The following is a 13,518-nucleotide window of genomic DNA, read 5'->3' as shown; positions in this document are numbered from 1 at the left end:
GGAAAAAAAAATGCTTCCCAAGATATATATATAAATATAACTCATGAATATTCGGTTTTAAATGTTCTTTGGACTTACTTTCATCGGAATTTATACTTTAGGATTTGATTATTAATAGAACTCAGGAAACAAATATGTTGGCCAAAATTCATGGATCCCACTTTTAACTATAAGCAAATGAGATTATAGCAAAACAATTTTTATTTTTATTTTAAAAAAAAAAGGTTAAATAAATTTAGAAAAGGAAGATCATTGTATCCGGTTGTCAATGTATTGCACATAGGTGGAAACTCACTAAGATTTTTTTTATTTTTTTTTTGTTCAAACTTCTTTAACACAAATATTTCTAGTTCTTCTTACTTTAATTCATTCATATGAAGTAGATTTATTAAATTTTTACTTAGCTCAAAACCAACTGTGGAATAGGAAGAATATTTATAAGATTTAAGCTCAAAATATATGTGAAGAAATATCTATCAAATTTTCCTTCACCAGATCATAATAAGTTCTGCTAGAATTGAAATAAGGAAAAATTGGATTCCTGTGCATGCATGACACTTGAATTCCACACAAAACAACCAGACTAATTCTAAAGCACTAAGCTAGCTTTACTCTTTTTACTTAATTAAAATGAACTATATATCTAATTACTTTAGTAATAATCCAAAATTGATTTTCATATTTATGTTAAAGAAATAGATAATGAGACTAGTTATTGAAGAGTTTTGTTGAAACCCAGAAAAAATTCATGCTAGATAATATTGCTCAAGGCAATGAAATGTTTTGCTTGTTCTTTCCCAGAATTTCTAACATAATTATCTGCGTTTCTCATGAAAAATTGCAGAAATTCATGCCCTTTCTTAATGATCCTATTTCGAGATCCGATAAATGTATTCTCATCTTTTTTAAGCACTAATGAATCAATGGAAAAGTTACTGATCTTTTACTTGATTACAAGAAAAGAAAAAGCTTCTTTTCTTTTGCTCGTATTTCCAGCAAACTATAAACCGATTATTTACGCAGTAACTTCAGATTCTTATGGAACCATCACTTTCTCTATAACAAATGGAAAGGAGTAAACAGGATAACCATCACTCCAACCCTAAAAAAATGATATTCACAGTTATAAAGCATTTCTCAAAAAAGGAAAAGACCTTGTTTTTGCTAGAATATTGCAAAAGCTTAAGCTATAATGGTACAGAAAGAGAAGATTTCTACCTATAAATACACATCGTACCAACCAACCACGATGTTATATTAAAATATCAGTAATGGAAGCCCTTATAATTAGTTCTGCTGTTTCTGTCATATGTTTCTTAAACCAATTCATTTCTTGGAGAATGTTGTTAACTAACAATATGTATACTTATAGATCATAAACAATTTCTGATAGCAAATTCAATGTAACATTAAAAAAATGATGGAATGCGAGGCGTACCTCTGATTCGTTTTCCAGCTTAAGCTTCTTAACCAGATATCTTTTGACCAATCGAATTGTCATCCTTCCGTCTCTAAAAAATGTCAAAGATTTTTAGACCTAGGGATGAAAAAGGAGAACAAAAGACATGAAAATAAAAGGATATGGAGAAAATAAGTTACTTGATTCTCAAGTAGCTCTTGGATATCTGAGGCAAATATGGTTCTTTTGCTCTGAAATGCAAAATAAAAGGTCCATTAAATATGACGATGTCGTAAGAAAACAAAGCTTCAAGGTAGGGACACAAAAACACAGAAAGGAAAATAGTGCTGCTGCAAAGTAAATACTGATGATAATTTGATTTCCCGGCCTAGTTTATGTACTTACTGATTTTGTGATGCTTGTAGTATAAACCATATNAAAGTAAATACTGATGATAATTTGATTTCCCGGCCTAGTTTATGTACTTACTGATTTTGTGATGCTTGTAGTATAAACCATATACCGGAATGTGGTCTCCGAGGTGGCTGAACCACTCTGAAATCTGGATTCGGCCCGGGGATATCTACTCCGGGATAGACTTGAAATGGCCGGGGAAAATAAGAACCCGGTGCCATTAAAGAAGTTGAAGGAGATGTTATGTTAATAGGGATCGGCCTATGTCCCCAGTTAATCTCTTGATGATAAGGGAAAGTTGAACTATTTCCCGGGTGTTGCAAGAAAAGTAAGGTTCCATGATCAGTGGATGTTGAGAAATTCGTTACAGGCCGAGGACTTGCAAATTCTGATACATTAAGCATAGGAGCTGCTAATGGCCTAATTTGTGAAGTACTACCACTACTACTTGGAAGAAGCTCGAGCTCGACCGGACGATGGCCATCTAATCGAGAGCTTTGATCTGCCTGATCTTTCTTGTTTTCACGGCCTGTGTAACCACCAATACTCAATTGAAGCCACCCTTCATCTTTCTCTTGTTGAACATCTTTTGAACTCGATCCTGTTTCGTTAATACTCCCAGTTCTCGATTGGTCTTCTGCCATTACTGGACCAACTAATCGATCAGATCCTAAACAAGCTTCAGTACAAGAATCATAACCTTGTACTTGACTACTCATAACACCAAAACCCTCCGAAAAGCCACCACAAAACAAGTGTTTGTAGGTATTTTCCGCAGAAAACATGGTCATGTCGAAAACCACAAAAACCCAAACCGCCAGTTCCACTGAGATTTAAACCTTTTGAGCTGATCTTGGATCTCAAGGAAAGCCATGAATTTGAAGTTCTTGAAATTTCAACTCTTCAGAGAGATCTATTGAGGCCATGAACATGTTTGAGATTCAATTAGGACATAGATTCCCATTGGACATGTATAGAGAGAGGAGAACGAAACTTGAAAATCTCACTTCGTAATTAATTCTCTTGGTTTGGCAGTTTTTGAGGCGATGGAATAGCTGCAGGGGGGTAGATAGATGATGGTGCGTGAGTTATATAGAAATCAATTTATTTTTTAATTCCGAAGGTCCCAGTAATATGTCTTTTTCTCTTTCATCTTGACTTTATTAATAAGATAGAGTACAAGTTCTAGTTTTGTATTAATGAAGGTTTTTCCAGCTAACAACTTTTGGACATTCTTTCAAGAAACTAAATTACAATACAAGTTACACTCTTTTTCTGATTTCTCAAAAAGGTCCTTTTTAGCTTTCTATTAGCGCATTATACACTATGGGATTGGGGTATTTCCTTTCTTCGTTTTACATATTTAGGTTTTTGTATTCTGCTGAAAGACATTTGAAACTAAAATACGTCAGATTCAGACATGATTGCTCTTCAAAGGAAAAAATGAATTAGATTTGCAATTTACAGAATTATTTTTGTATATATTATTGATCCAAGAAATCGAGAAAGAACAAGGATCAGATCGACATCAACTTCGTCAAAACAACAAAGAACTATGAATAACCACACAATAAATGTCCGAAAACAAATAAAATAAAACAAAACACAATAAAATTCAGCTTAAGTCGATGCTCCTCCTATCCCACATTGTCCCAAGTCAATCAGTTGGACTGTACATCTTTGACATAGCAATTTTATCCCGTCGGTCCGAAAATTTTTATTATCTTTTCGGCCATGCCACTCTCCCATGATAGAAGCGATTTGCTCTCTAATAGACAACATATCATCCTTCGACTAGTCAACTCTATGATGCATTACCAAGTGGTCAACATTGAATCATTCTTATCATCTCCTTCATGTTAACTCCGACTTATCCAATCATACTATTTGTTCAATAACCTTTGGAACCAAGTGTATATATGAGCATATATATGTTTCTCAATGGAGGTAAATTCGTCGATAAGACTGCAATAAATACACTATCAAACTCCTATGAATCATGCTTGATTTATAGAAGAAGTTTTCACAGAATGCTGCCAGAATACACACATAGGGGGGTGGGTAGGGTATTTTTTGGCAATTTTTTTTCATGGTAGGCCCCACATCATGAAACTATTCTGACAACATTCTGTAAGAAGTTATTATGTATATGTGGATTTATCCAACTTCCATAGCAACTAGTCTACTTTTCTTGATAGTTTGTTTCCTCTAACATCCCTCTCTTCACAATTTATTTTACTTTCAAAGTTCCAAACTCTTTTCAATTCAAGCACTTACAAATTGAAAAACTAGGTTTGGATTAGGAATAGTAAGACACATTTCATTGCTTTCTCATATCAAATGCTTTGACCCACAAATATATTTGTAAATAAATTTCCCGTATTTGTTAGCATCTTCCTATGAATACTTTCTCAATCATCATATTTGAGAATTTAAATATATAACCAATACATATATAAAAACCAACAATTTTGGATACCATAAATAACCCAATCAAGACCACACGACAAAGTAAGTACGAAAAGAGATAGATACAGCCCAAATTAATGAATGCCATGGTGTAACTGGGCATAAATAATGGCAAAAATACCTTTGTCTATGGCTACATGGCACTACAGAATGTAATTAATTATTTTTTATTAAAAAAAATAGAACTGTTGATAATTAAATAAATAAAAGGACATTGGCATGCATGATTGTGTTTCCCAAATCCAAGAAACGGAAGAGCTGAATAAGACGTGGTCTTGTAAAACATTCGATTGAACAGAACAGAAGAGAAGAGGCATGTGCCCCCCACCCTCCCTGCACTACTCTGTCAACTGTCAAATATTCCCACATATTCTAAATTGGGTTCAACACTAATAATATTCTTTACAAGAATGAATTTTTTAGTTAATTTTGTTAAGAAATGGACATAAACTTAAGAGAAATGATATTCTATCTCGGGAGCTGGGGACACAGACCATGTCTTTGCTGCCTCTCCTCCTGAAAAGCTGATCATTGCACTTTTTCCAGCTACCCGTTCACCATGCTTTCTCTCTCTCTCCCTCTCCCTCTCCCTCTCCCTCTCCCCCCCTCCCTCTCTCTTCTTGTGTGTGTGTGTGAAAGAGAGTGCAACTAGGTACTTTACTAATCAACAAAGTTTGGGACTTTTTTAATAAGATAGAGTACAAGTTAACCGACCAAAAATGATGCTTGTACAGATAAATTACACAGAAAGTTTTACAGTTGCGGATATGGAAGCACCTGATTGACTATTTTAACTTTATTTTTTTTGTCCAAAATCCAATGAAATATTGTCACGTTGTATTCTGTAAACCAATCTATGCAATTTATCTGCATATACATCATTATTCTTAACTAGTTGACTTAGTCAATAAATTGGATAAAGTTTCTTAAGTATCAGAACTCGAAGAATTTTCACTTAGATAACCACTTTTCTTGTTAGTTTATGGTGACTCATCGAATAACCTTACTCTTGGTGTGACCTTAATGCACTACTACTTTCTATTCAGATCAATCACTTGAGGCATCAAATTGAATATGTACGTTACAATATCGTCCACTAATAAAAGGGATGTGATCTAGAAACCTCAACCAGCCAAGGCAACATGCATTATGATTGCCCTTACATAAAGGAGCAAGCAAAGTTGAAGAATTGAAACCACGTAATCATAATGGATGTAAGCAAAGTTGAAGAATTGAAACCACGTAATCATAATGCATGGGATGCTTTTGGAGATAGTTCATCATCAATTTTCATGCATCCTACCTGACTTTCCAATTTCAATTCGACTCAATTAATTAAATAAAGATGTTACAAATTTACCAATGTGTGTCGTGCCGGAGAAAGTGGTTCAACTTTCAATATATATGATGTATAGCGTTGATGGCAAGTGAAGATCAGAAAGGGATGCTTCGTCATGATGACATCATGAGTACTTATCATAACTCCTCCACTTTGTGCAACAAAGAAAATAAAAGGGCCATCCCAAGAATTTTCTTTCTATGCATATATTCATAATTTTCCTCTTTCTTTCTCTTCCCTTTTCATTTTTAGCCATAAATGGTTTTCCACTTTCTTTTTCTTTGGTAATTGTTTTCCTCATATGGGCAAGTGATGGTAAGATTGCTTTGGATTGAATACCAAGTCTTTTCTGGCCCATGCACCCTTTGTTTCACTGCTATGTTGGCCATTTAATTAATTATTCTACCATCCATGTGTGTCGGTTTGGATTTGATATGATATTTCTCTAATTATATCTCGTTCATTTATGATTTGGGCAATTAATTAAAAAAAGAAAATTATAATGTGAATGTTAACCCCCAAATGTAGAAGTAGCCCACTATGATCTTGCCTCACGTCTAGCCAGCTTGAAATAGCAGAAATGAAGGCATTGAGAGGTTTTTGGTCACCTTATATATTGCTTATGTAAGCAACTATGGAGAGGGATAGTGGTGATACTAAAATTGTTAGGATTTTTAACTTGGTATGATCCAAATAAATTAATAAGAATTTGATTTTTATTGTTTGTTTCTTAGAATATGATTTGAGTTGTTCAATGTATTATAAGGGTGGTGTATTATTTTATACTTGGAATATGATTAGTTAATTTATTCAAGGTTTAAAATAGGCAGTGACTCTCTTGAGGTGAGACTTGAAAATCCTTTGTAATCTTACCTTGATATGTTTGTGATGTACATAGTTTTACAAAATTTTCACATAGTGGAATATAGCAGTCTTTGACAGTTTGTGTCTCCTATTTGAAAGTTTTCCAATTAAATTTTTTATTGTTATTTTTCTCCATCTTTTTATCTTTGATGGCTTTAATATGTTTTATTTATTTATTATTATTATTATTATTATTTTTTGCGATGGGAATCTTGTGGCAAATCCAAACTGGTCTCAATGCTCATCAAGTAGTATTAGAGAGAGAGAGGTCATTCGGAGTGTTGAGGTGAAAAGCAATGCATGTCAAGAGACGTGAAAAAATTGATGGGAGAATTAATTTTGACATGTGGTAAGTGCAAGTCAATATTGTTTTAGTTTAGTGTCAATTGCATAAGGAATTGAGAAAAAAAGATTAATCCCTATTTTGACAGAAGTGGATAGTTTGGACACCTCAAGAAAAATTATTTGAAGATGGAGCATGTTCAGCTAATTGCTCAAAATCACTTCATGAAAAGATGTCGACGAGTCGAGTCGAGCTGAGCCGGCTCGGGAGTCGAAATTCAAGGCTTGAGCTCGGTTCGAGCAAAATTAAACGGGCTTTTTTTGAGTTTAAAGGCTTGACCCGAGCTTTCAACTCGGGCCTTAGAGAGTCGAGCCAAGCCGACTCATTTTTTTTTCTCTCTCTCTCTCTATCTCTCTTTTTTTTTTTTTGATTACTCACAGTGTGGGTACCGGTGTTTTTTTTTTTTTTTTTTTTAATTGGCACTTTTACCTTAAGAAAGGCAGCAAGCGTTGCCTTAATTAAGGGAGCAAGGTGCTGCCTTATTTAGCCGCTAGCTGGCCTTTTCTTTTCTTCGTTTTTTTTATTATTATTTTATAAGTCTCAAGCCGACAAGCCACACGGGCCGGCTCGGGCTAAGTCCGGAATCTCAAAATGGGGCTCGGTCCAAGCTTTGGCTCGATTCCATTGAGCCACAAGCTGAGCCAGCTCGGGCTTTTTCTGGCCCGAGCCGGCGAGCCCAATTGATATCCATAAAAAGAATTTCATCCTAACGACATATATATGGTCAATAGTGTCTCTCTTTTCTACATGAGAGACATTGATATTCTTTAGAAAGAATATGATCATCCTTACGACATATATATTGTCAATAAGTTGCCATATGGAGGATGTGTTATTATCAGTAGTTCTACAATTTTGCACGCAAGCATTGATTTGTCATTAGTGAAGGATTTTTGTGGAATTTATGTTGATACCTGATGAACCTTCAGGAAAATTAAATGTGGGAGTTGCATCATAATTTTTTAACGGGTTTGTTTCGATATGAGCGGATGAAATTCTTAGAGTTTGTTATTAATTTAAATGTCTAAACTCTTTATGGTGGAGTATGGTCATTCTTTGTTTAGAAAATTGTAGCTATTGGAGAAAAGGTTTACTCAAATTTTCTAAGAGGTGTGATAAAGAAGGGGAGGAGACGGGACTCCAGTTGAGGCACATTATATTTTTTGGAGGTGACATGGAAGAATTAGACAATTCAAGCTCAAAAAGAAATTTTTAGCATTTTTGACTTAGTATCATGCCAAAATAAGAATTATTGTTTGTATCTTAGTAGAATATTGTTCTATGTTTTGTATGAGTGGTTTTTTTTTTCCTACTCGAAGTATGAGTATTTAATCATGTCCTCTAACTAGGAGTTCTCCATTGTATTTTATTTATTCCAGGATTAAGATACTCATGGATTGTCTTGAGAAGAGATTTGAGATCCTTTGTAATCTCTGAAAACCCAATAATAGTTAAGCAAGGAGGGGGGGGGGGGGGAATTGGTTTTTAAAACTTTTCCGAAGATTTATTTAAATTTGCGCAAGTTGAGAATGAATGAGTAGATCAAATGAAAATGCACAAGTATGAAAGCAATAAGTAAAAGGTAAAAGAGTATGCAAATGATGTAATTGTAGTGGTTTGACCCCAACCAATGATCTACGTCCTTCGTTACCAAACTCTCCGACACGAGTAATACCTTTTTACTATATTGATTGACTTATGGTGCAATCCAACCCTTTACAATGCTTTTGATGACTTACAAATAAAGAGCACTGATCCTTACACAATATTGAGTTTTAGGAAACCTCAATATGACTCACAAATTTAAAGAGTAATAATTTTACAATTTGAAGTTTCTCTCTTTAATAAGTAATATCACAATTTAAGTACAAGACAGAAATAGGCTAACATTTAAATAAATATCAATGAATGATGCTAAAGTGTTAGATGAGAAAACTTTTATGAAAAGGATAGCTTTTCAAAAGTTAATTCAATCAATCAAAAGTTTTCAAAGTAAATGTTTGAAAAATTATTGAAAAATTAAATAAGATGTAACCAAAGAGTTTTGCTCAATATTTATCAATTTAATGCTTTCAAAGAATTATGTAATGAATGCAAGAAATGTAGGTATTTTTAGAGTTCAAAACGCCAAAAGTCTATAGGTTTGGATGTGGATGATCATTATAGCCGTTTGTTTAGTAAAATTAGACGTAAAAAGGGTCAAATTTTGGACCATTGGAAATTTCCACCTCCCCTTCCGACTGGTCAATCATTGTGTAGTTTTGACATTTTTTTTTATTAACATTTTGGCTTTGTTTGATCTGATTTGAAGGTTTTGAAAGGAATGGACTTCTGGAAAGTATTTTTAACTAACTTTTAAAGATAAAAAATAATTTTTAAGTTCAAATATCATTTTAAAAATAATTTATATTTGATTAAAACATTGCATTAGAATGACTTTTAATGCACAAAAATTGTTTTTAAAGCATAAAGGGATTTTGAGTTTAAGCGTTCACTCCCAAATATCAAAGTGTTAATATATCTACATTTTATTTAAGAAATCAAGTCTTTGCTCCAAAATTTGGCTCTTATATTCTTGAACGTGTGACTTCCTTCATAAGTCCGATTTGTGATGATAACTTTTGATTTTTTGAAAACCATCGATCAATTTTCCATCATATGCTTTGAAAAATCAAAATAACTTAAATACGATTTGTTAGCAAACGAGATTAGCTTGTTTTTTTATAATTAAAACTTTAATATTATAATCAACCATGGTAAAAAAATTCTCCCTTTTTGATTATTACAAGCAAGATGATTTGCGAAGTAATAATGAACAATTGATAAGGAATATAAATCTTAAATTTTACATGTAATCCATATATTCCCCTATATTTTACAAAACAATAGCCATTCACTTTAAAGCATGTGTGTATAAAGCATATCATCAAGCACATATTCTCATATATTTTATCAAACATATCATCTCGTATATTTTTCCTCTTTTGTTATATCATCAAGCACATATTCTCATATATTTTATCAAACATATCATCTCGTATATTTTTCCTCTTTTGTTATAAGCAAAGAAATGTAGCATCTAAGATCAAAATACAACCATAGAAAACAATACAAGATTCTCCCTTAATTTAACACAAGAAGCCTAATCGAAAGATTCAAAATAATAAATATTGCATACGTAAGCAAAATAAAGCACGAGTTTACGAAAGGTAAATATTTAAAGATGTAGATCAACATAAGGACTAAAATACATATGCATAAAATCATATCTAAGACTCTGGAGGAGGTGGTGGTCAGAAAGTGCATGAATCGAGCATAAAAAGCATTTTGCTGAGCTTGCATTGCTTCCTGTTGAGCTTGTAGCAAGTATAAAAGGCATCTTGTCGAGCCTGCATCACTGCCCGTTGAGCTCGTAATATATCTTATTGAACTTGCAATCGGTTAAGTATCCCACTAGGTCCTCGACGGATGATGTAAGTGAGTCAATAGTCTGTTGAGATTATAATGATCCTTGGTAAAAGTAAAATTGCCGAAAGATGGAGGAGCACTTGAACCCAGGATGTCATGTGGAGGACTAAGAATTAGTGGTACATCATTGTCATCATCCTCCTCTTCATCTCCTTTTAAGAGTAAAGTCGAAGGGCTCGAGTTAGGATCAAATCCCTTAGTACGAGCTATCATATTCCTTGACAATCTTCATTCGTTTAAGGCTATGAGTGTTGATAATGTTGGTGGGACAGAGTGAAACGAAGACCTCGCAATTTAAAGAAATTTCAAAATGTTTAAAATTTTAGTGAGTAGCATTCCGAAGGATGAGACCTTTATACGAATGTTTGAATGGACAATTTTCAAGTGACTAATAACAATTTTTGGAAAATCTAATTTTTTTTCTTAGACTAAAAAGGAGTAAAAAAGGAATAAGTTGAAATGAGTAACATCATCAAGGTGACCTTTCTTAAGGAGAATAACGTGGACAATCATAATGTGCTAAACTTTACAAGGTAAAGTGAGTTGGTTTGAGTTAAGTTATAGTGGACTCTTGAATCCACTTGTTCTTATTTTCAAAGTCTAGCCTCTTTTTGATTAGGCAATTATAAGAAATAAATCTATCTTTTATTGCAAAAGCTACATGTAGTGTTTGAGAGAGAGTAGTTTGATGCTTTAACAAATAAATTTTTGAAAGACTTTTGTTTCAAGAATGGTTTATACCCAACTCTTTCTTTGTCAAAAACACACTTTTGATCACCAAGCATTATATCAATACTTTTCGTACCTTGAGTAAATTTATGAATAACCTTAGCTAGATCTTTAACTTTTTCTTGTAAGGAAAAATCTTGTTAATCAATAAGCCACATTCAATATTTTCCTTTCAAGTTTATAAAATTTTCTTCATTTCATTTTTTAACAACTGATCTTTTTTAAGAATAGAATGATTTAGAGCAAGCTTCTCAAATTCATCAAGAATTTCATCATAGGCAGTAGATAAATCATCATATGAATATTTTTCAATAGATTTTACCTCATCTTTGATCGCCATGAAGCACATGTTGACAATTTCTTCTTGACTATCATTTTCATCGCGATCATCATTGTGCTCTTATCCCATGTTGCTTGGAGTGTCCTTTTTTTTTTTTTTTAATATTCTTATTCTTGTTTGGGCACTCGGTTATTTTGTAACCTTCTTTGTCACAATCATAGCAAATGATTTCCTTGCTTCTTTCTTCACTTATTTCTTATTTCTTTTGGAATCTTCGATTACTTCGAAGACTTCTTCATTTTTTTTGATAAGAAGGACTAGATCATCGAGCTCTTCATTACCAATATGTTCACCTGTAATTCCTTCTTCAATTGTCGGTTTAAGAACGATTTGGTGCTTAGAGGATTCATTTGATTATTCTTGCTTTTCCTTATTTTCTCCTTAGTTTCGGCGTTGTTGAGCTAGTATGTCATCAAGGTTCCCTATAGTTCTTCCAAAGGGTATATAAGTTGATGTCTTTGGTAATCTCTATCAACATCGTTAATGAGCTCCATTCTTCCGATAGTGACCTAAACATTTACTCACAAGTTCACCATTAATAAATTTGCGATCAAAACGTTTAAGACCATTTACAGTATCAGTAAAGGGAGTAATCATATCAACAATAGGTTTATCTTGTTTCATAAAGAAATTTTCAAATTCTTTAATGAAGAGATTCATTTTGATTCCCCTTACTTTACTAGTACGAACATGAATAACTTCTCTTGCATGTCAAATGTCATTTGCGGAATCACATGTGCTAATATGATTAAATTCATTTCTATTTAATACACAATAGAGTAGGTTTTTGGCTCTAGCATTTAAGGATAATTTTCTTTTTATCATCTTCTTCTCTAGTTTAGGAATAGTTTGATTGGATTTGCCATCAACTTTAGTCTTGTATGCACATAAGGATCATATCCAATAACTTCTCAAATATTGTAATCTATTGATTGAATGTAAATCATCATCCAAACTTTCCAATAATTATAATGCTTGCCATCAAAGAAAGGATGACAATTTGTATAATGCCCCTCAAGATTTTGAAGATTGTGATTAGTCATTACTCAAAATTATGAAATCTTTAATAAGGAGCACCTTGCTCTTATACCAACTAAAAGTTCAAGAATAACTAACCAAGAGGGGATGAATTGGTTTTTAAAACTTTTCCAAAGATTTATTCAAATTTGCGCAAGTTGAGAATAAATGAGTAGATAAAAAAAATACACAAGTATGAAAGCAATAAGTAAAAGGGAAGAGAGTGTGCAAACGATGTAATTATGGAGGTTCGATCCCGACCAATGATCTATGTCCTTCATTACCTAGCTCTCTGACATGAGCAAAGCATTTTCATTGTATTGATTAATTTATGGTGCAATTTAACCCCTTACAATGCTTCTAGTGGCTTACAAAAAATGAGCACCGATCCTTATACAATATTGAGCTTAAGTGTTAGATGAGAAAATTTGATGAAAAATATGACTTTTCAAAAGTTAATTTAATCGATCAAAAGTTTTCAAAGTAAATGTTTGAAGAATTCAATAAAATGTAAGTTCAATGAGCTTTGCTCAAATATTTCTCACTTTAATGCTTTCAAAGAATGTTGTAATGAATATAAGAAGCAGGGGAATTTATAGAGTTACACCAAAAAGTCTGTAGGTTCAGATGAGTTGCCCGATCGACTATCTTTTGTCCAAATGATTAGGCCTTTGTTTAATAAAATCAGAGGTAAGAACGATCAAATTTTGGACCGTTGAAAATTTTCAGTCGACCACCCCTTTCGGCTGATTAACCGTTGGACAATTTTGGTCTTTTTACATTTTGGCTCCATTCTATCGGATTTGAAGGTTTTGAAATGCATGGACTTTTAGAAAGTATTTTTGACTAACTTTTCAAGATGAAAGATATTTTTCAAGTTCAAATATCATTTTAAAAGTCATTTATAGTTGATCAAAACATTGCATTAGACTGACTTTTAATTCACAAAAATTGTTTTTAAAGCATAGAAGAATTTTGAGCTTAAGCATTCATTCTCAAATATCAAAGTGTTAATACATTTATATTTTATCTAAGAAATCAAGTCTTTACTTCGAAGTTTGGCTCTTATGTTCTTGAATGTGCGACTTTCTTCATAAGTTCGATTTGTGATGATAGTTTTTGATTTTTTGATGACC

At 32.9% G+C, this 13,518-nt stretch overlaps 1 protein-coding gene across 1 annotated transcript in view; it reads right to left on the bottom strand.

The window, feature by feature from the left end:
• The window catches only part of LOC111398790, an 8,616-nt gene extending 5,737 nt beyond the window's left edge, over positions 1-2,879 (bottom strand). The window contains exons 1-3 of the mRNA XM_023025883.1: positions 1,889-2,879; positions 1,600-1,650; positions 1,439-1,511 (exon numbers count right to left, since the gene is read on the bottom strand). Of these exons, the coding sequence (XP_022881651.1) occupies positions 1,439-1,511; positions 1,600-1,650; positions 1,889-2,604 (840 nt within the window). The 5' untranslated portion in view covers positions 2,605-2,879. The remainder of the gene's footprint in view (positions 1-1,438; positions 1,512-1,599; positions 1,651-1,888) is intronic.
• Between the last annotated feature and the right edge of the window lie 10,639 nt (positions 2,880-13,518).

This window comes from Olea europaea, chromosome 8 (assembly GCF_002742605.1).
Source record: "Olea europaea var. sylvestris chromosome 8, O_europaea_v1, whole genome shotgun sequence".
NCBI classification, from domain to species: domain Eukaryota; kingdom Viridiplantae; phylum Streptophyta; class Magnoliopsida; order Lamiales; family Oleaceae; genus Olea; species Olea europaea.
Note: the sequence above shows the minus strand (reverse complement) of the source record. Positions and strands in the feature narration are given on the sequence as shown.